General features: G+C 39.7%; 1 protein-coding gene across 2 annotated transcripts in view; it reads right to left on the reverse strand.

Moving 5' to 3' along the window:
- The window catches only part of LOC132819764 (neurexin-1-like), a 957,576-nt gene that overhangs the window by 328,956 nt on the left and 604,704 nt on the right, over positions 1 to 23,916 (reverse strand). For both annotated transcript variants that reach the window (XM_060831497.1, XM_060831498.1), the window contains exon 4: positions 1,529 to 1,830. In XM_060831497.1, the coding sequence (XP_060687480.1) occupies positions 1,529 to 1,830 (302 nt within the window). The remainder of the gene's footprint in view (positions 1 to 1,528; positions 1,831 to 23,916) is intronic.

Genomic DNA, 23,916 nt, shown 5'->3' on the forward strand with positions numbered 1-23,916 from the left:
GAGTTGGGAGGTCATGTTGCGACTGTACAGGACATTGGTTAGGCCACTTTTGGAATATTGTGTGCAATTCTGACTTCTTCCTATCAGAAGGATGTTGTGAAACTTGAAAGGGTTCAGAAAAGACTTACAAGGATATTGCTAGAGTTGGATGATTTGAGCTATAGGGAGAGGTTGAACAGGCTGGGGCTGTTTTCCCTAGAGCGTTGGAGGCTGAGGGGTGACCTTATAGAGGTCTATAAAATCATGAGGGGCATGGGTAGGATAAATAGACAGTCTTTTTGCTGGGGTGGGGGAGTCCAGAACTAGAGTGCATAGGTTTAGAGTGAGTGGGGAAAGTTAGGGGCAACCTTTTCACGCAGAGGGTGGTACGTGTATGGAATGAGCTGCCAGACAAAATCGTGGAGGCTAGTATGATTGCAACATTTAAAAGGATCTGGATGGGTATATGAATAGGAAGGGTTTGGAGGGATACGAACTGGGTGCTGGCAGGTGGGACTACATTGGGTTGGAATAACTCGTCGGCATGGACGGGTTGGACCGAAGGTCTGTTTCTATGCTGTATGACTCTATGACAATTAATTTGCGCAAGAGAAAGATTTGGTGAGAACGATTTCACAAAAATTACGTTCAGTGGAGTACTAATTCTTGTACTGAGAAGTGAAGAGGACTACAACCTTTACTAGTCTCCCATGCACAGATCAAAACTTATCCAATTGGATCTCTTTAGGCTCTGGAACCTCTAAAAGTTGTCTTCAGCTGGTGAGCCATTTAGTGAAGCCAGCAGTTTTGATTATGTCATTAGTTGTCAGCATGATAACACATAGAAGGATCTTGTCAACTTATAGCTCATGTCCTTGTAGCCTACACAATTGAGCGGCTTAAAATTTAGAATGGTGAACATCCTATGGCTCCACAGTGGCTAAGTAAGTTATGCAATGTTTTGCTTATTCTCTTTATTCAATCACTCCTCTGTGTTTGCTACAACACAAAGCTGATAATTTGCTCAAATTTCACAACATGTTCATTGAGATCTGTTACAGGATAACTTTATCAATGTTCATAAGCTAGGTAATAAAGCCTCTGTCTATTGGTTGAATTTCACTGATGGAAAGACAGGCATTTGGTAATATTGACAAACGTTAAGACATTTTCTGTATTTTCCTCTGTTTTACAGGCAGACATCCAAAATCTTTAATCATTGATATTTGCAAATTTAATAGATTCCTTCACTGGTCACCTTGCTATGATGCAAATTCTTTTGACAAAATGCAATGATGCTCCAACATTTAAGTATATCTCTAGATCTGCATTTGCTCAGGTATTATGAAGTAAAATAGTTATCTGGAAATTTATTTGAGTCGAATTAAATAAATAATTTGTCATAGTCAATTTATTTTCAATTCAAAAGGAAATCACTCAGTTATATTTAGCTTGGAATTTGTAAATGTGTGCAGTAAAATTGTTTTCTTTTTCCATACATGATTAAGAATAGGCTCCACATTTTCTACATCATCCTTTGTACTGTTACCTGACGGAGGTTCCGGGTTACTTTCACATCATGCCAGGCATTGTCATTAAATTTTCCATTCACAGGTTCCACCAAAGCTTCAAAGGCTCCTGACCCCAAATTAATGACCAGTGAGACAGCACCATCTTTCAAAGCCAGATTTACATAATCTGCAGATTTCCCTGTATGAAGCATGAGACCATTCCTTTGAAGAGTTCTGAATGATAATGTTATTTCATCGCTGCTACTCTGGATTGGGTTCTGTGACAAGTCATAGCAGAAATATTCTGATCCTTTAAATGTTGCAACATATTCTTCTCTTCCTGAAAGACATGAAAAATGAAACAAAATGGTTAGAACAACATCACACGTTTTGTTATGCATATATAAAAGAAATTATACACAAAACGTATTGGGAGTACTCTTATTGAATAAAAACTATTCTTCTGATTAAATGTAATGCAGCCACTTAAAAGTGATCAATGCCCATCCATCAACTTATTAAAAAATAGATCAGACTGCCTACAGTATGGAAACAGGCCCTTTGGCCCAACAAGTCCACGCCAACCCTCCAAAGAGTGACTCACCCAGACCCATTCCCTACCCTATATGTATCCCTGACCAATGCACCTAACACTATGGGCAATTTAGCATGGCCAATTCACCTGATCTGCATAACTTTGGATTATGGGAGGAAACTGGAGCAAACTCACACAGACACAGGAAAAATGTGCAAGCTACACACAGTTGCCTGAGGTGGGAATCAAACCCAGCTGTCTGGCAATTGCCAGCAGTGGGACTGGCTCAGCAATTATACCAGAGGCTGTCTCTTAATTAGTTACACCTGGGCTCCCGGTTGAAACAAGGGGAGCAGGAAGGCTCCTGAGGATGGCAGGTCAATCAGAGCAGCCTTGGAGTGTGAGTAACTGTATGAGGAAGGATGGGTGCTACTGAGGACATTTGAAGATCAAAATGGCATCTCAACATGAAGACATGTTCAGAATTTTCAAAACACAAACAAAAAGGATCATGAGATTATGTAGACATAATTTAAAACAAAATTGAAGTGGCTAAGTTAGCACACAACACCTGCTGGACCATTGAGCAACCATCCTGCCTGAACCCCCTTTCTGTTGGCCTGAAGAGGAGGTTAGAGAGAGAGGAGAATGAAATAAACCTAAAAAGACAGGTGCTTTTCAAAGTACGTCAAGGTGCTAATGTACATGTGTGGCATTGAATTTGTGTTCCTAACAAGCCTAACACATTTGAACATGATATACTTCCAAAGTCAAAATCATGTGCTCGGACTGAGAAGTGGGTATTTAGACTTCAGTAATATTAAAAAAGGATTGTTCACATTCATAGAAAATCAAACATGAATTCACTATCAAGTCTGTGGAGGTTGGACCAGATGAGAGGGTGATGCAAGAGAAGTAAGCTGACCAATATGTGTAGTGGTACATTTGCTGCTGTGTTTCTTCAGCAATGTTTTGTTTGCAATTTAGATTTCCAACATTCACTGTACATTTGTTTTTATTCTGTTTCAAAATCAATTGTCCAATCTCAGACCATTTAGATTAGATTACTTACAGTGTGGAAACAGGCCCTTTGGCCCAACAAGTCCACACCGACCCTCCGAAGAGCAACCCACCCAGACCCATTCCCCGACATTTACCCCTTCACCTAACACTACGGGCGATTTAGCATGGCCAAGTCACCTAACCTGCACATCTTTGGACTGTGGGAGAAAACCAGAGCACCCAGAGGAAACCCATGCAGACACAGGAAGAATGTGTAAACTCCATATGGACACTTGCCCGAGGCGGGAATTGAACCCTGGCACTGTGAGGTACCTGTGCTAACCACTGTGCCATCGTGCCGCCCCATTTAAGAAATGTTCCTTCTATCAAAGTGGGTAATTTCATAATTATCTATATTGTATTCCATCTGCCAAGCTCTTGCTCACACACTCAATTTGCTAAACTGTCCCTAAAGTCTCTTTACATCTTCCTCATGGCTCACATTTTCCACCAAGGTTCACATTATCTGCAAACTTGAAAATATTGCAATTGGTCCTCACATCCAAATAATTGATACAAACATTGTGAAAAACTGGAGCCCACACATGGACCCCTGTGGTACCTGCTGGTCACAGCCTGCCAACCTGGGAATGACCCACTGATTCTGATTTTTTTTCTTTCTCCTTGTGAACTAATCCTCAATCATTACCTTCAATTCAATCCATCTTTTCTTTCTAACTTCCTCCATGTTACTTCATCAAAGGCCTTCTAAAAATCCAATACACCAAAGCCACTGATCCTTCTTTATTGACTATGCCCATAGAATCCTCAAAAAGCTCTGTTATATTTATCCTTCATGACTTCTCCTTCATAACTCCATATTTGCTCTGCCTAATTTGATTATAATTTACTTCTAAATTGCTTTTATCACATCCTTTATAATAAATTCTAATATCTTATCTACTTTTGATGTCAGGCTAACAGATCTTTAGTTTCCCCTTTTATGTTTCCTTTGTTGCTACCAGATAGGCCATGGGAAGATATAGGAATAGGAAATTCGACGTTTCGGGTATAAGCCCTTCAACGTCGAATTTCCTATTCCTTGGATGCTGCCTAATCTGCTGTGCTTTAACCAGCAACACATTTTCAACTGTGATCTCCAGCATCTGCAGACCTCATTTTTTACCCATGGGAAGATATAGCCATAGATATTCTAGGTCCATTTCTGACAGAAAAGACAATTCTCATTGAGATTACAAAAGCCAGAATTAGAATTAGATTTAGCTTTTTCGTCACATATACTCAAATAAGTACACTAAGAATTGTATATGTCGCCCCTTATGGCACTATTTCAGGTACAGAGTCTCTATGTACAGGTTCTTCAATTACAGCTTTTCAAAACATGGAGAAATAAACAGTCCAGCATTGCAGATTTTAGGAATGAATTATATAAAGGAGAAACAAATGTTCAGTACAACAATCTTCCAACCCAGTCCATGCTGACACCTAGTCTCCTGTCCTCACTGGGCCTTGACTCTGGGTTTCACCCAAGGTTCATGATGTCTGGCAACACCTCAAGACCAGAAGTCCATGCCGAGGCCATGCTGGGCCGAGAGACCGCTACGATGCTTCAGAAAGGATGGGAAGCTCATTCATAGGATGCAGAGACATGCAAGAACTATGCTAGGAATAAGGAAATTAATTTGCAAGTTGCAGAAACTGGGAATATTCTCTTTGGATCAAAGAAGATTGAGAAGAAGAGTCTGAGGAAGGGTTACTGGATTCAAAATTTTAACTCTGATGTCTCTCTACAGATGCTGCTAGACCTACTGAACTTTGAGAAATTTCTGTTTTTGTTTGATTGAGAGGAGATCTAGTTGAGGGGTGCAAGATTATGTCAATTTAGAGAAGATGAAGAAAAGCTTCTCCGAATTAACTAAGGGTGACATCTTTTGTGGCCTAACTGTAGTGCTTTTACCTCTGAGCCAGAAAACGCAGGTTCAAGTCCCACCTGCTCAAGAGATGTGCAACAATCTCTCACTGGGCTGATTAGAAATTATCTACAATGTTGAGAGGACACAGATTCAAGGTGTTGCAGTGAAGGTATAAGAAAGGTATGGTAACTATTTGGATGGTGAAAGTGGGCATGGTCAAGGATTTCAAAAATATGAATGGAACTAACTGAATTACGATAAAGTGAGCTGGTGTGGACTTGACTGATCTAATACTCTCTTGTGCTGTAATGGCTCTTTGATATTATAATAAATAGTATGAACCATTACCATATGATTCATTTATGTTATGTATCTTAAGTTAAAAAAATCAAAACATGTGTTTTTTTGTGGTCATAGAATCTGTTGTGTGCTTATATTGACACCATTGCATAACTTTCAAGAGTACAACAGATGAACAGCTAAGCAGTGCTGTTACTGTTGATTTTTATCAGTAACCAGAAAAATTGAGGCATTTTTTGTGTAGCATACAAACAACATCATTTCACCTTTAAGATCACAAATGAAATGAGAAACAACAGTGATGAAACAACTTACATTAAATCAGCTTCAATACTGCAAAACATTTTAGAATGCTTGAATAATATGTTATTCCAGTAAAAATGAATCATGTCTATTGAATATCATCCTATGCTGCCAACATATCACTGAATATAATGATAACATCCTTTTGTCATTGTATTGGGAATCAGATTTGTTCCAAAGGGCACCAGGCCAAAGAATACATTAAAAAGGGGGAGGAAGCCTATAATGGCTGACTTACATCCTATTTACATAATGTCCATATTTGCTTTGTCCAGGGCAAGAACAGCAAACACCCACATTAAACAGATGAGTGCTTTGAAATAATACTTAAATGACATACTGGCGACATACAGCACCACTTTCACATCACACCAGGGCTGCTAATGGATTCAGCTGTAGAAAGAAGTTAATTTTAGTGCAAAATTCTTACATTCATGAATGGCTTTAAAACCTCTTATGCACTTTACCATGTTTCCCCGTGTTGCTACCAAGAGACTGATAGGCTTTTGTTGCTACCATTCAACTGCAAATTGGTTTTTCTATCAGCTTATTTCATCTAACCATTAGAATTCCCAAACAAAACCTTGGTATTTGTGAATGTTCTGAAGGAAGAAAAGGAAAATCTCCAGTGAAGTGTTTTAGCTTTTACAGCACCTACTGGCACCATCACACCCTACATCACTGAACACTAATGCACATTTCTTGTTTTGGTAGGGATTTAGTGCATTGGTTTGATGGTGTATGAACATGAGAAGGCCCCATGCAGAGAGCCACTCAAAAATACCCATCACAGTTGCATCAGTTATACTTGTCTTTTTTTGTAACCACTTGCATAAATGTGCCAAAATTAAAGCTGTTAAATTATTGAAAAAAAATTGTCATATTTATCACTGTGGATACTCAGTGTGGGTACATTAGCATTGCACAGATTCTATTGAATACACAACATGTAAAATGACAGTTGGCTCAACATGTCCATTCCGGCACATATGCTCCTTGCAATTTCCCCCCCATGCTTCTACATCTAACACAATAAACTATTCTATTTATAGCTCCCTTGTCTGTTTTCTGAGCTTTTCATTACACATAAGCATGCTCTTTGGCTTGAAGATCCCTACGAGGATGGCTATCTCAGTAGTTGTAGCAAGCTTTTCTAGCTAATGGCGAAAATGGGCACTGCAGATGCTGGAGATTAGAGTCAATATTAGAGTAGTGCTGGAAAAGCACAGCAAGTCAGGCAGCATCCGAGCAACAGGAAAATCGACATTTTGGGCAAAAGCCCCTTTCTAGTTAATGGTCAACTTAAAATACCTTCATTCAAGCCGTGCCACAAAAAGTCTTCCAGAAAATTGAGAAGTGATCTGAAAGATATTATGAAGGGTTGACCAAAGATACAGAAGATGTTTCCACTCCCACGAATTCCAAAGGGGAACCACAAATCTTTGACTGTTGAGTGATTGATAGACTAATAGGATAATAAGTTCAATAATTAATTCAGGAGAAGCTACTTATAGATTATGAAATAAGCTAACTATGTAGTACTTGAGATAAAGTTACATTAAAACATACGTGAGAAAGGAATACAAGGACTTATATATCTTCAGGTTGGGTACCTGGACTGTCAGCATACCATAATAGGTAAAATCCTCACTATTGTTACCACCTATGGTATGATATGGCAAAACCATCGGGAATGCCTTAGGGAGATTCACTCGATATGATGTTTGTATGAAGCCCAAACCCTGGCATAGATGAGATGGTTAAAATGGCCTGTTTCCTTAACTTCAGTGTAGTTGACACCATATCATTATGAAAGGATTTGTGTTTTGCTCACTGTTATCAAATCACAAACATTCCAGTGCATAAATAGAACAACAATGAAGTAGGTTAGTGTTGTAAGAGAAGTGACAAAATCTAGATTAGGATTAAAAAGCACAGATGTGAATGAAGTGAATAAAAAAAAGGATATCCCTTATTGTCACATGTACTCAAGTACAAAAGTATAGGAATACAGTGAAAAGTTTTACAATGTTGCTTCTTTCAGCGCCATCTTAGGCAAAAGTACCGAGGTACAAATCTTAAATACAAAAGAGGAATAAAAAAGAAATGTAATTTATTACTTTCCACTGTTCAAGGAATAAGTTAGAAATACAACATAGTTAAAGTATTGAAATTACAGTCAGAGAAAAAAATAAAGATTGCTGGGTTGCAGGTGCAGATGACTGATATGAATACGATGTCATGATGACAATAGAGACATGGCTCAAAGAAGGACAACAATGGACATTAAATAGTCCCAGATACAAGGAAAATATGAAAGAAAGGAAAACAGGAGGGGTTTGTGCTATGATAATGGTGAACATTTCAGTGTAAGAGAGAGAGGAATCTCAAAAGGGTCAAGGATAGAATCCATTTGGATACAGATAAGAAACAGTAGGAGCTAAATTGTTCAGTGTAGACTATCAGTCATGAGCTAGTGGGAAAGATATAGTGGAACAAACATGGAAGCAAATTACAGGGAAGTGAAAGATTTATAGAGCAGTGGTTTTAATAACAAAAAAAAGGATAGGAATCGGTAATGGGTTAAGAGGGGAAACAGTTTCTGAAGTGACTCTCTTACCACAGTATGTTTTCAGTCCAGTAAGAAAGGAGGAATTGTGGTGTTCTTGAGAATGAGGGGAGCCATGTGGATCAAGGTAAGGTACATTTAAGGGACAGTGATCATTCTATGGGAAGACTTAGGTCAGATATGGAAAAAGACAAGGAGCTATCTAAGAAAAAGCATGAGAAAAGACTGGCAAATGATATAAATGGATACCCAAAAATCTTGTATGGAAACAAAAGTAGTTAGAATGGTGAAATTGTGTTAAGAGGAGTAGCAGAGCCTTTCTGGTTCCTTTTAGGTTGGAGGTAGGGGCATTGCTGAGGAAGCAAATTAATACTTCATCTCTTATTTTATAAATAAAGAAAATACTGTGTAAGTGATAGTAAAACAGGAGGTAGTTTGGATACTTGATGGATTTCAAACTGATTTGGCAAGTTATTAGATAGGCTGTCCACTCTTAAACTTTATAAAGCACGAGGACTGGATAGGAAGGAACCAAAGAGTGGATGCAAGGCTGGAAATTATTGACACACTAGCAATAAACTTTCAATTTTCCACAGATTCAGACTGGCACTAGCAGATTGGAGAATTGCAAATGTTATATGCATGTTCCAAAAGGGTGCAAACGTAGAACACCAACTATAGGTGAGTCAGTTAGTTTAACATAAACTTTTAGAAATTATAATTCAGAATATTCAAGCTTTTCTAATGCAGTTACAGCACTAGCATCTACCCAACAATGTGGTGAATTGTCCGGGTATGTTCTGCACATAAAAAGCAGGACCAATCCAACCTAGCCAAATACTGCTCCATCAGTCTATTATTGTTTATTAGTAAAATGAAGGAAGGCGTCGTCAACAGTCCTATCAAACAGCACCAGTTTAGCAATAACCTGTTCAGTGATGCCTAGTTTGGATTCTACCTGACCCACTCAGTTCCTGACCTTGCCACAGTCTTGGTTCAAATACGGACAAAAGAGCTGAATTCCAGAGATGAGGTGAGAATGAGAGCCCTTGACATGAAGGCCACATTCTTCCAGTTAGACAACAAGGTTCCCAATCAAAATTGTATCAGTGGGCATCAAGAAGAAAACTCTCTGCTGGTTGGAGTCATACCTGGCACATAGGAAGATGGCTGTGTTTGTTTGAGGTCAGTCATCACAGCTCCAGGACACCACTGCAGGAGTTCCTCAGGATAGTGTCCCAGGCCCAACCAACTTCAGCTGCTCCAAGATAAGATCAGAAGTGTAGATGTTTGCTGATGATTGCATAATGTTCAGCACCATTCACAACACTTCAGATACTGAAGCAGTTCATTTCCAAATTCCACAAGATCTTACAATATCGAGGCTTTGGCTGACAAGTGGCTAGTAACATTTACGTCATGCAAATGTCAGGAAATGACCATCCCCAATAAGAGACAATCTAACAATTGTCAAGGGTATTGACATTCAATTGTGTTAACATCACTGAATCCCCCACTATCAATGTGATCAGAAATGCGATAGCCTTAAGAGCAGGTCTGAGGCTAGAAATACTGTGTTGAGTAACTTGCCTCTTGACTTCCCAGAGCCTATTCAGCATCTACAAGGCACAAGTCAGGAGTGTAATGGAATACCCTTCACTTAAATGGAATGGTGTAGCGCCAACAACAGGCAAGAAACTTGACACCAACAAGGACAAAGAAGTCCACTTGTTTGGTGTCACATACACAAGCATCCACTCCCTCCACCACTGATGCTCAGTAGCAGAATAGTGTACTATCTACAAGATGCACTGCACAAACTCACCAAAAACCCTTAGGGAGCATCTTACAAACTCATGACTACTTCCACCTAGAAAGACAAGGGTGGCAGACACATCAGGAAACTACCATATTCAAGTTCTCCTCCAAGATATTCACTATCCCAGATCGGAAATATATTATCATTCCTTAACTGTCACTGGGTCAAAATCCTGGAATTCCCCTCCATCGGAGCAATGTGGATTAACCTATAGCATATTGACTGCAGCTGTTCAAGAAGGCAGTTCACCATCATCTTCTCAAGGACAGCTAGGCAGGGTTAACAAATGCTGGCCAGTGAGTGATGCACACTTCAACTGGCATATTGCATTCTATTCTGGACACTGCACTTTAGGAAGGATGGGGAGGCATTAGAAAAGGTATGGAAAAGATTAACAATTGATCTGGGAGGAGGAACCTCAGTTGTGTAGAAGTCATGGAGAAAGTTTGACTGTTCTATTTGGGGAAAAGAGGATGGAGAGGAGAACTCATAAAGGTCTTCAAAATCATGAGGGATGTGCCTAGAGTAGGCAAGGAGAACCTTTCCTCTTGGTGAAAGTATAAGGATCCAGAGGGAACAGATTTCAGGCAATTTGCACAATAATTAATGACAATATGATTTGCGTTATGGACAGCAAGTGGTTGAATCTGGAATACACTGTCTGAGAGCATGCGATAGGAATGGTTAATGAAGCTTCAATTAAACAAAATGGGTCATTTTCTGAAAAGATAAAAAATTGCAGGGCTGTAGGGAAAAGGCAACAAATTGGCACGAAGTCAATTTCACCTTCCAAGACCAACACAGCCAGGATGAGTCAAATGGTCTCCTTCAGTGATGTAACCACGCTATGATGCTATAATTGTTTGGCAACTATTTACACGGACTCATCCCATAACTATAACAGAAAATGGCAGACAAAAGACAATAAACTGGCATCAAACCAATAGAAAGATAGTCGCTGTCATTCATTTCATGAGATCCACCACAAGGAGCTTTTCTGAAAGCTCCTCACAAATACTGGTACAATTGCAGCAACAGATATTTCTGTTGGCATAAGTTCACTATGCATTTAAATTATTTGGAGACTTGATATGGGAATGAATTGCATAATACGTCCCTTAGGAGTAATTATAGGATTTACTTCTCTTGAGTTGAAAATTTGTAATTCTAAAACACACTCTAATTTTAAGTTGTTGGAAAAGATTTGCTTACTCTGTTCACAGCTTTATTACAGAATATATATCTAAAAATCCAGTCCAGAAACTGTGCACTGAATTCTTCCACACAATGTAGGGAATGGCAAGTAGGTTGGGAAAATATAGAGAGATCAGAAAAACATGATTTTCAATATCAAGAAAAATGTCAGATTTTCCACCTAAGGTTTCAATGGTCAGAAAAGAAACTTGCTATTGAGGGGGAGAAGGCCTATTCGCATGCATTAATACTCCATTATGATCTATTCCTGCCTTGTTTAAATGTAGATTGCTGTTCTTCTACCCTCCTGAGAGAAACTAGTTGGTGACAATTTCCAATGTGACAGTCAGAGTTGGTTTTTTGGCAGCTTAATCTTGTCTCTTGCTCCTCTCGGCCAATATCTTGGCCACACATTCTCTCATTGTTTATTAAAAACTGAAAGGACTGTGGATGTTATAAATCAGAAACAAAAGTACAAACTACTGGAAAAGTTTTTCTGGCAATTTCTATTTTAGGTTCTCTTATTGTTTGGTCATTTGAATAAATTATACCTGCTTCAGTAAACATGATGAGTTGACAGAGCTAAGATGCTTCGATATCAGCCATTAACATGAATATTTTACTAGCTTCACTTGGGGACCATGACATATTTTTATGCCAATTTTGAACAGTAAATTAATATTTCAAAGTGATGCTCAAAATACTTTCAATCACATTGGTTGTAAATGTGATAATAATATAGATCAAGTGAGCTTACATGTGCATTATATATAAAACAATGGCAGTGCATTTGATTTCAGTCAGATCCCTCTTGCAAGAAGAAAATACAGTGGTAGGCTACAATTTTGCTCCTTTTCACTTTTGAATATATTCCTAGTTTCCTCATAATGTTATTAGAGGCAGAAGTTTATTTACAATTATGATTAAATGTATGAGTAATGTGGTACAGAGTGGATAACCTTTATCGAAAACCTCAGGACAAACTGTTTTTCAGAAGAAAGACATTCTTGGTATTTCGATACAAGGCAGGAAATAAATTTGTAAAGTTTTAATCACTTGTTCTAATTTGGCAAATAGGGTTGAAATGAAGGTCACAGTGTCTGTTCAAATTTTTATGATCTGTTGAGTTCTGCCAACCCTGTTGGGAAATCTTTGCCACCTTCCTGAATGAATCAGTTATGGTTCCATCAGAATTCTGAATGGTTATTACTCCTGTGGTGCTGCACCAGTTATGGATTGTGTTGTGTGCATAGGTGTTTATAAATAACTACAGAGGAGAAGAATCATGCATGAAACAATCTCCAAAATACTTGGATTTACCAAGGCACACTTTGCTTGAGGTGAAAAGACAGAACAGGAAGCTTTTTTTCCAAAGAGTCTGAATTCAGCATCTTTACAAATTCATGTGGGTCCATTTTCAAAAACACCTTCAATTTTTTGGTCTTCTTATTTTTCAAATGTGTGTAAAAGTAAGTTTGAGCAGTGTGCTTTTACAATTTGTATTTTCAGAAGCAGATTTGACAAATCAATAAATGAAAAGGGAATCATGTAAAGAAACTGGCACTTTTAGTCTCCTTCAGAACAAATTTGGAAACTAACATTTCCAGCTAAATCTGGTTGAAAGATATAATAAGACACAAATAATACAAGCAGGATAGTAACAGTGGATGAGTCCAATGGTGAGAGCAGACAAGCTGGTCAGCTCAGTTGGCTGGATGGCAGACTATTAACAACAGTATGGGTTCTACTGATCACAATGAAGCTCTTGTCTTCTCAATCCTTACACTCACTATTGGTTCATTTCTCTCTAATAAGTGTGTAGTTATCTGAAACAATGGTGACTTTATCTTAGCTGTATCTGCTATATAAATGTTTATTTTTTAATTGACCACAATGTAGGAGAGAGTGAGAATTGCAGATGCTGGAGATCAGAGTCACGAGTGTGGTGCTGGAAAAGCACCACAATGTACCTATTAATTCATGACTAAATTTTTGATTCCGCTTGTTAGAGAATAGGAGATTATCTAAGATAATAGTGTTTATCTTGACTGATTTTAGTACAGGAGAAATTATTTTGTTTTTAACTGTGCAACCTTGTGGCTTCAGTACTTTCAGAAATAATTGATACTTTTGATTTCTTCTACTTCGTTTCAAAGTTACTGATCTGTATTGAGATCTTAAAAGCAGTAATAAAAATTGTAACAACTGTAAAACCACCTTTTTTTGAAGCAAACAAAGCATTTCAAACATTGAACAAGTAATTCAGAATTGCTTTGGATTATAAAGCTACCTCTGTAAAAAGTTTATTTAAATGAACTTCTAATTAGGTTTCAGAATTAAGACAATAATGAATAGTGAAGCAGTTAAAATTATAACGCAGTGTACCTGGACATTGATAGACACTCTAAATTATTTCCAACATTCACGTCAATAAAAACTATCAGCCTTGTTTATGAAAATAATCTATGTGTACACAATCCAGAATGAACATGTACATATTTTAAAATGTGCAGCTTCTACTTTAAATTTAATGATGACTGAATTTTCCTAGGTGCCTGTACGTGGCTATGAATAATGCAAGGTATTACAGGCTAATTCTAAAAAAAAGACTTTGGGCCAGTTTGCCAATGGGTTCCTGCCTCTAGCTGTTTTCCATTAGCATAGGATGGATCCAGTACTATAAATCTGTGTATCCCACGGTGGATTACCAATTAAAGTTATTGAGTGACCAGTTGGTGGAACTTTCACACAAGGCAAACCAACCAGCTCCGCTCAGGCCTCCACTACTGACTGATGCCATCCCATCCCACTATGTCAGTAATGTGACAAAGAGAGAAGGCAGTTTTGCAATGAGTAGGCTACCTGACAAAGAAAAGGGATTTAAATGTTTTTGTCAGAACATGATGAGACTTCTTTCTTCTGTAAAGACGGTGACTTTTATTTGTATGTATTATTAATTGTGCACTGAAGCAAGCAAAGAACAGTTATAAAACCAAGGACTACTGCATGTTTTGAATGCAAGACACATGAGAGTCATTGCAAGCATCATTTATACAGATGCTTGTTCGAGAAGTAATTGAAGTGTACTTTGTAGATGAGCTAAAGCCAAATGATTGTGTACATAAGAAGTGTGGGCTGGCAAGAAGTAGTAGATTGGTCAATGGACTAGTGACCAAATTTTCATTACAAAAATCTCTGTCTGTGTGATTGGTTTTCAAGTAACTGAACAGCTTAAGGTTGTGAACAAGGTACATAGACATCTTCAGATCTCCACCAATGCAGATGCTCTCCCTGTTCTGTGGAATAAAAGCTAACTTAAGGTTAAAGAAAACCAATATGTCTTGTCATCAGTTATTGCAGTATACTGTGATTTTTAATTGATAGATTAGAGACCTGGTGAAAGTGAATCAGCCAACTGTACCTCTTTCAAACCAATGGAAGCATGTGGAGAACAATAACTGAAAAGCAGCATTCTGATCAGCACAAGTATAAGTCTGCTTGCAGCAACCTTGTGAACTGAAGCCACTGAACTGCCTTCCCAGTTTTTACCTCCTTCAATAACACCCATTTTTTTTTCTCATCATGTTATTTCAGCTGGAAGACATATTGCTACCTCAACCATAACTCGGACATAGGGGTCCACAGGCTTATGGCAAAATTCCCACAATATCTTACAGAATGGTGATATACTGATATTGAAGCTGTTTGGAACCCTTACTGTCCTTCATAATTATACAGGTTGAACATTTCTAAACACTTGTGTCCATCATGACTAGCAGGAACTGGTTATCAATCCAATCAATTTGGCATTGACATTACATTTTCATTTTGGAATTCATTTATGTGGCAAAGTACCCAGTGGAAGGAGACAACAGCCACATGAAAGTGTACAAAATGAGGTCTTTAATCATTGTACATGGACAAGTTCTTAATCCTCAAGCTATTGTGTAAAATCTCATGTGATTGGCTCTTGGAATAGACCAGCTCTTTGAAGGGAACTTTATGGAGTTCACAGGATTGGGAAATGTGGGTGACTTAACTGAACAGGAAACAAAATCTCAAAATGCCAACTGTGGCAAAGAGAAAATTTTCAGTAGCATATTTGTGTCACATCAATGCAAATACTGAATTGTGATAGGTACGTACTTACCATGCGCTTGTCATGCCATTCCAAGAATATTCATGAGTGTAAAATGTTTTAAATTGCATTTTACCTTCAAGATAAAGTTAGTGATACACAAAAATGTCACCACACCTAATTTGCACCTGTTAGAAGATGTTGTGCACCACTTAGCTTTGTGCGAATGGTTTCCCTAGTTGATCTCTATGACACAAGAAAGGACAGCAGGAGAGAAACGGCTCACGCCAAGGTTTGGGACTAGCAAGTGTGTAAGTCAGTGGTTAGAGATGGCATGTAGTGTTGGGAACATGGAGAAGTAGAACTGGGATCCCACAGAAGTCAGAAGATCGGGTCAGGTCCATGGAGGAGTGAAGTAGGAATAGTCTGAAGTACTGGGGATTGGGATAGTCAGTCAAGACAAGGAAAGGAAGGAGCAAAAAGGTGGGAACATTGTCTAAATGTTGCCCATACTGTGCTTGCTGGCAGAGATTTTAAAGGGTTTTGAGTTCACTTGAAACATTTCAAATATCCCTGCCAACTCTGACCTGGTTAGAATGCAGAGAAGAGTGGGTCAGCTGAACCTATAAGTTCAGCCATTTCCCACAGAGTGATGCGTACTACATTGGGCACAAATATGACTGTTGATCATACAGTGAAAACACATTAATTATTCCACGATAAAGGGAATATCCCTAACTTTCCTGTAATCATCAATAAGTGGCAACCTTGAGGCATGCCAATACATTTAGTTCCCTGACTTGACTACTTTCAACAAATAATGACAAAACTGGACTACAGTGGAATCATGTCATTCGAAAATGTATGAGTGATATTCAATCTTGGAAAGGCACTCATACAACCTTTGTCCTCTAGTTCAGCAGGAAGCTATTGGCTGTAATTTATCACTCTACTGTTAGCCCACCCCTGACTGGAACATTAAAGGGTTTCACTAATGAATAGCTTCCCTCACCATATCATTGCAAGTGTATCTAATGCTTATCAGAGAAAGCTTCAATTTTATTGCAATCAAACAGGAAATGGGAAAACGTTTTAGCAGAAGAGTATGGTGTATGCCTCCAGTCAGCTCTCCTATTAACTGTAAGCATTCCTTCAATTGGAACTTAGTGGTAGGCACTCAGCTCTGAGAACTTTGCTATCTTTCTCTTGTCACAATAAATACAAAACGTGAGAATCTTCCTCCAGTTCATAAATAAAAATTTCCTTCTTGCCCTTCTCACTCAAACAGTAAATCAATCGATATTGCAGCAAGCTTGAGAGTTTGTGTTGAACCCCTATAACAATATGCTTCAGCTCTCTTTAAGAAGTGCATACCTCTTTAAATTAGGCCTATAAATGAGTTATGCATGAAGCTAGTTTGGGATTTACATCCACTCCAGTACATGTTAAATAATAAATCCCCACTCTCACAACTAACTTCCTCTGTCCAGCTTGCCCCCATTCCATTGCACCATCACAGGGGGATTGGCTGCTCAATTGTAACTTGCTTTTTTTCACTAACATTTCCAAATTCAGAATAGCTCAGTGAATACGACCACAGCAAATGTTCAATAAATATATATTTCAAATTCGGAAAGATTAAAGCTATCTTCTGTCTGTCTTTTTTTTTAAAAGAAACTGTCCCAAACCAGGTAACTCAGTATTCTGCAGTTTAGCTATACAATATAATAATGATTGGGTTGTCAGTTATTACAAAGATGCTTTATTAGGACAATTGTCAAACATAATGCACAACTTTACAAATTGGTTTTCCTCTTCATTAATCAGTAACACAATGGATAATGCATGGAAATTGTGCATGGATTTTGAGAAAATATTTCACATATTATGACATAATAGGCTAGTGAAAAAAATGAGATCATGAAATAATGATCAGTGTCAACTTGAATAAAATATTTTCTTAATGACAGAAAACAATGTGTCTTGGCAAATGATTACTGAGCAGATTGGAGGGTAGCAGAGAATCGTGTTCTCCAAGGACCAGACTGGGGCCATATTTCTTTTTTGATATGTATAAATGACTTTGATAACAAAATACAAAGGAAATTTTCTGATTTTACTGATAGTACCAAACTTGAGGCTGTGGTAAACTGTGAGGTCAATATCAATTGGTCTTGCAAATACATCGATAGGTTAGTGGATTGGGCAGACACTGACAGCTAGAATTTAATATAGTGAGGTGAGAAGTGATACATTACAGTAGAAGGAACGGGGGGGATTATTTAAAATTATGTCGACAGTTTTAAAACATTTGCAGGGACATATTTGCAGGGAGTTTCATGAGTATAGATCTTTGAAGGTAGAAGGTCACGATGAGAAAGTAGTTAGCAAAGCATTAGGGATCACAGGCTTCATAAATACTGCTGTGTGTACAGAAGTTATTAAATTATATTGTTAGTTAGATCAGAGCTAGCGTATTAAGCCCTATTCTGGTCACCACACGTTAGGAAGAATTTCAAGCTCCTTTAATGGGTGTAGAGATTTACTGGAATGGTTCCTGTGATAAAGGAATTGAAATGGAAGGTTAGGTGAGAAATACCTTGTTATTTTCCTTTGAGCAAAGAGATTAAGGGAAGATCTAATATAGATATCCAAGATTATGATATCTTTAGATAAGCCAGACAAAAACACTGGACTTAATTTTACCAAAAGAGTCTAAATTTGGAGAAAATGTCCTTTGTGTTTCATGCAGAGGTTCTTTGTGTGAGACTTAGTGAAATTTCTCCTGCCATTTTCTGAAACCTACCTCACTATGTATGCGCCACATGTCTTGGGAATACTGGCCACTCCCAGGATTCCTGGCAAGTGCCATATTTAAAACACAGCTGCCAGTATCGGGCTGTTTTGCACTCTTTATGCGAATTGCCCCTGACATGGTGGGCGGCACGGTGGCACAGTGGTTAGCACTGCTGCCTCACAGCGCCAGAGACCCGGGTTCAATTCCTGACTCAGGCGACTGACTGTGTGGAGTTTGCACATTCTCCCCGTGTCTGCGTGGGTTTCCTCCGGGTGCTCCGGTTTCCTCCCACCTTCCAAAGATGTGCGGGTTAGGTGAATTGGCCATGCTAAATTGCCCGTAGTGTTAGGTAAGGGGTATATGTAGGGGTATGGGTGGGTTGCGCTTCGGCGGGTCGGTGTGGACTTGTTGGGCCGAAGGGCCTGTTTCCATACTGTAACTAATCTAATCTAATCTAATCACTTCATAATGGTGAACAAGGGAAGACTAGAACCACACTTCATCGACAAGGACATCTAGGTCAATGCTATATCCACTTTCCAGGGAATGGAGACGGAAGGTTGATGACCTTCTCTGCACTGCTACGATAAGTGCCAATAACTTCTCTCTGCTACTTCACTCTCTCTCTTCTATTGCATTCATCTCCCATCAAGGCTCATGGCCTACTACGCTCACTCAAGCAGTGTGAACATCCCTCATACGCTTTCACCCAACCATACCATAATATCACTAAGCCTGCATGGTTTCTGTGCTGCTTTCTCACTGACTCACTCACTCACTCACAACAACTTTCCCCTACCTGTAGCAGCACTAACAGGTGGGCCAGCCACTTTCATTTTATGCAATTGCTCTCTCTGACTCATTCCAAGATAGGACAGACTGCATTCGGCAGACAGAGCCAGGAAGGATAGTGGGATGCCCAACATTCTGCTCCTCAACATCTTCAAGAAGATCAAGGTCCTGGCCTGTGAGGATGTGACTGCTTATGTGGTGATACCAGAACCCCTGTATCGCAGCAAACAAGTAAAAATCATTGTCCATTACCGTGCCGCTCTCCCATTAAGAACGCAAGATCTAGGAACAGGACTAGGCTATTTGAATAAGATCATGGCTGATTTACCCATGGCCTCATCTCTTATTTTATGCCAGTTCGTAACAACAATCAACTTTCCTACATTTCAAAAATCTCTCCACTTCCTCTTTAGTAAATACTTCTAATGATCTAACGTCGTAAATTCCCTGAGGTACAGAATTCCAGACAGTCACTATCTTTTGGAAGAAGAAATTCCTTTGTGTCTCAGGTTTTAAATGAGTGCACCTTATCCTGCAAGCATGTCTGCTAGTTTGAGATTTCCCTCACTAATGCCAATAGTTTCTCAGAATCTACTGTCAAGCCCCTTCAGAATCTTGAAATCTCTAGGATCACTCCTCATTCTTCGAAACTCCAATTAATAAAGGCCAAACTTGTTTAGCCATTTTTGAGAAGACAACTACTTTATCCCAGGATTCAGCCTCGCGAATGTCTTTGGAACTGCCTCAAATACCAGTAGAGTCAGTTCTGCTATAACGAGATATCCTTGTGCAACCCTGTATTATAAGAAAATCCTGTAATAGCAGCACCATTTAAGCTAAGGGGGCAGGAATCATGTTATAACCAATTCACGCTTTAAAAGTTTGTGCAATAGAAACAGTTCCCCAGTTCATTAATTGTGTTGCAGCAAATTTGCATTAACAAAATGTGCATTATAGCAGAACAGCCTGTACATCGTTACTTGGATGCGGGGACCAAAATTTAACTTAGGTACATCCTCACTAACACACTGTGCAACTGGAATAAGAATTGCCCATTCTGGGTGTCACCATGGCTTAGTGGTTAGCACTGCTGCCTCACAGCACTAGGGATGTAGGTTCAATTCCAGCTTTGGGTGAGTAAGCTGTGTGGAGTTTGTACATTGTCTGTGTGGCTTTCTGTTGAGTGCTTCACTTTGTCCCTGCAGTCCAAAGATATGCAGGTTAGGTGGGTTGGCTTTGCTAAATTGTCTAATCGTGCCCAGGGATGTGCAGGCAATGTAAATCAGCCATAGGAGATGGTGGGGTTAGATTACGTTGGATTTTATTGTCATCTGTACCACTGTACAGAAATACAATGAAAAGTGCAAACAGTTTCCATTCTCTAGTGCCATCTTAGAATTCTAAATAAAAAGCAGAAATTAACATAGCAAAAGGAATGTCCAGTCTATTCAGCCACTTGCCACTTGGCTGTGATCACCTTGACTCCCTCTCCTGATGCTGGACGTTAGCTGGACCCTGGAACCTCCAACACATCCAAGGAAAGTAGTAGGGTTGCGGCACAGGAAGTCCTGCTTAGGGTCGACCCTCACCACTGTTGCTACTGCCACTACCATGAGACCTGCCCCAGGCCCACCAACACCACCACCGCCTTGCTGCCATGAGGTTGAATGGGATGCTATTCAGAGGGTTGCTGTAGATTAGGTGGGCTGAATGGCCTCTTTTCACACTTTAGGGGTTTCTATTTTTAAACTCTTACCCGTTTGCAAGTAAAAGAGCCAAAATTCCATCTGCTTCCTTAATTATTTGCTGCCATGACATGGGTTTCATGCACAAGGATACACTCTGCACTGCACTTGTTTTGAGTTTCTGCCCACTGAAGTAATAGTCTACGGTTTCATTCTTCTGATTAAAATGGATGATCAAACATGTTTCACATGAAATTCCATCTGTCAACTTTTTGCCCACTCATCTAACCTTTCTGCATCCCCTTGCAAATTCCTTATGTCCTCATCACAGGATGCCCTTCAACCTTTTTTTTGTATAGTTACTAAATTTGGATACATTGCACTCGGCCAACACGATTTCAGAATACAAATAATTGAGTGCCTCAGACTGATTCTTCTGGCACTTCACTAGGTTAGGTATTTCCAACCTGACAAAGACCCACTGATCCTGTCTCACTATCTTTTACACATGAGTAGATTCTGCAACACATTGCTCTAAGAAACAATCTCTGAAGCACGCACAATTTGTCTTTTATGCTACCCTTGTCCACTTGATTTGTCCACTCAATATGCAGAGCAATGCTGATCCATGTGGTGCCTTTCTTACATGCCTCCGTCATTTCCTGATTTAGATTGTGTCCTATCGTGAGGCAGGTCTTCAGGGACCTGCAGATGACTCCCACCCATGACTTTTATCAATTGCTTTTGCCAACAGAACTGATTCCATGTATGACCTATTGCATCTACATCACTTTTTACCATTGTACTGATACTTGTTTTATTAAAAAAATGCTACTCGCCTCCTTTTCCTTTTTGCCAATTGTTCCCAGAATGTCAAATACGCTAGAATACGGAGTTGTCAGTTTTGGTCACCCTGCAACCACTTCTCTGTTATAGTTATCAAAACATATCCCTTCATTTCTCCTTATGCTGTCAACTCATTGATCTTGTTCCAAATTCCAGACAAAGAGCCTTAAGCTTTTATTTTTAATTGACTGTGCAAATGTACTCTTAATATGACCAACAGTCTATCCCTTTGTTGTGATGTATTCTCTGTTTTGTCTTCTGAAAGTGCTAATGCACGGTATGGCCTCAGTGGTCAGTAGGGCAGCCCTGAAAGACAGCTCCTCCTCCACTGTGGAAGAAAAAGCCACCGGCCACTGAAGGAATACATTGAGATCATCAGCTCAGATTCTGACACTGCGGTAAGTATCTTAGCTCATTGGAGAGTCAGGAGCATACACCGGTTAACACATCACTGTCAGATTAATGGACACAGAAATGCCTCAGGTCACTGGCACTCAAGGACTTACAAAGAGAAGGCCCATGCTCTGCCTGAGACAGGAGAGGACCCCACCCTGTTGGACATTCATAACTTCAAAGGAATATTCAAAGGAGCACAGGAATAGCAGGCAGTTTCATTGGAGACACTCATAAAAAAAATTGGTAATCCAGCATGCTGCCTCTCTCAGGCTACTCCAAAGGTGACTAGGCCTTTTGTCTCCACCCAGCGCTGCGGGGTTCAAACTGAGGAGGATGCATCTGCCTCTGTGGAGGGCACAGTCAGCATGTCTGAGACATTGAGCCACAAATGCCTCCCAACCATAACTGCAAAGTTTACAGGCATCAATGCAAGGCAGGCTCCTTCGATGAAGCTGCACAGCCCGGGGCTGCACTGACACATATTGAGAGGGAAAGGAAGAAGCTGACTTTCTGGAAGCATATAGGTCGGATGGGTGAAACTTTATTGTAAATACATTCTCACATTTGTAAATATGTTTTCACTTTTTATCATCAGCTATGTGAGTAAATGTCATTCTAACTGCAACTCCAAGAATAAAGATAAAAAGATGAGCCATCCTTAGCACAGCCCAATGCTTTATAGTCCAAGTTGAGATGTAAACAGCCCATGTACCATATTTTAAAGAATTCGATTGTGGGATATGGATGTCACTGGCCAGTCAGCATTTACTGCCCATCTCTAGTTGCCCTTGAGAAGGTGTTGGTGAGCTGCCTCCTTGAACTGCTACAGTCCCACAATGCCAATAGGAAGGGGATTCCTGGATTTTGACCCAGTGACAGTGAAGGAATAGCGATACATTTCCAAATCAGGATAGTGAGTGGCTTGGAAGGGAATTAAAAGGTAGTAATGTTCCCATGTACCTGCTGCCCTTGTCCTTCTAGATGGAAGTCATTGTTGGTTTGCAGGTGCTGTCTGAGGACCGTTGGTGAATTTCTGCCATGCATCTTGTAGATAGTACTCACTGCTGTGACTGAGTGTCGGTGGCAGAGAAACTGGATGCTTGAACACCTAAGGTGACTTCACCTGCACTATGTGGATGTCTCTATAATGCAAATGTCCTTTGAATGGTCTCACTTTGCATGAAAGTAGAATGCCCTTCTTCTCAGAAACACTCAACCCACCCACTCTGGGTGTGGGGGCAGCCATTTTTATCTCCAATGAGTTCTTAGATCATGAAAGAAACAGTGGCCACATGTCACAGAGTGAGTTACATTGTTCCAATACTACATCAGTTACATATTAGTGTAAACAGACTATATGTCCATCTAAAATTAAAGGCAAGAAGCAATTAAGGATTAATGATTGCAATCATGCTTCAGGTCAAATACAATGTTGCATACCAGAGAAATGAATCTAATTTTCTGCAGTGGTGGCAGGATAAGACTTAATGAAAAAGAAAAGGGAGAGCTTTTATAAAACCTTGTTTATGCCTGACCATTTAACATTTGATCTTTAGGTCCTCAAGGGGTGGGAATGGGGAGGGCAGGTGCAGTTTGCAAGCACCATGTCCTCACTGGGAAATATTCCCAGAGACAGAGAGCAGGCATCAGAGCTACTTGTGCACAAACAAGGGCGGCCAAGGGAGGGAATTAAAAATCGCTTAAGACATAACATCAGAACCTTGAATTTATTCCCCAAAGCACAGCTGCCTCCGAGCATTCTTGCTGCTAATTGGACAAGAGAGGCTGCTGCCATTCGGATCTTCCCAAGGACAGCTGGGTTCCTCTCAGGCTGGGTCCCAGCTTAGAACTGAAGGCAATCTCCCTGCAGCAGGCTAGGGAGCCATCAAATCCGCCTCCCACTCAGCTCAGCATGGACTCACAGGGATTCAAGAGATATAGTCATAGCTTCCAGCTGTTCTGTGGAAAGCTTCTCCCACACTCAACTAAACTGATGACTGACAATTGTAGCCATAAGATATTTTTACTTTTTATGATTCTGCACTTCCCTCCCTCAAGGAATCCTCACAGTCTTCAACCAAGCTCAGCAGAGCTCACTCATCCCAGTGATACTGCTTTTCGCATCAGAGAACGGCGGGAGCTGGGCGGAAGTGAAGGCAGAGTACAAAGCCGGTTG

The sequence above is a fragment of the Hemiscyllium ocellatum genome, chromosome 10 (assembly GCF_020745735.1).
Source record: "Hemiscyllium ocellatum isolate sHemOce1 chromosome 10, sHemOce1.pat.X.cur, whole genome shotgun sequence".
NCBI classification, from domain to species: Eukaryota; Metazoa; Chordata; class Chondrichthyes; order Orectolobiformes; family Hemiscylliidae; genus Hemiscyllium; species Hemiscyllium ocellatum.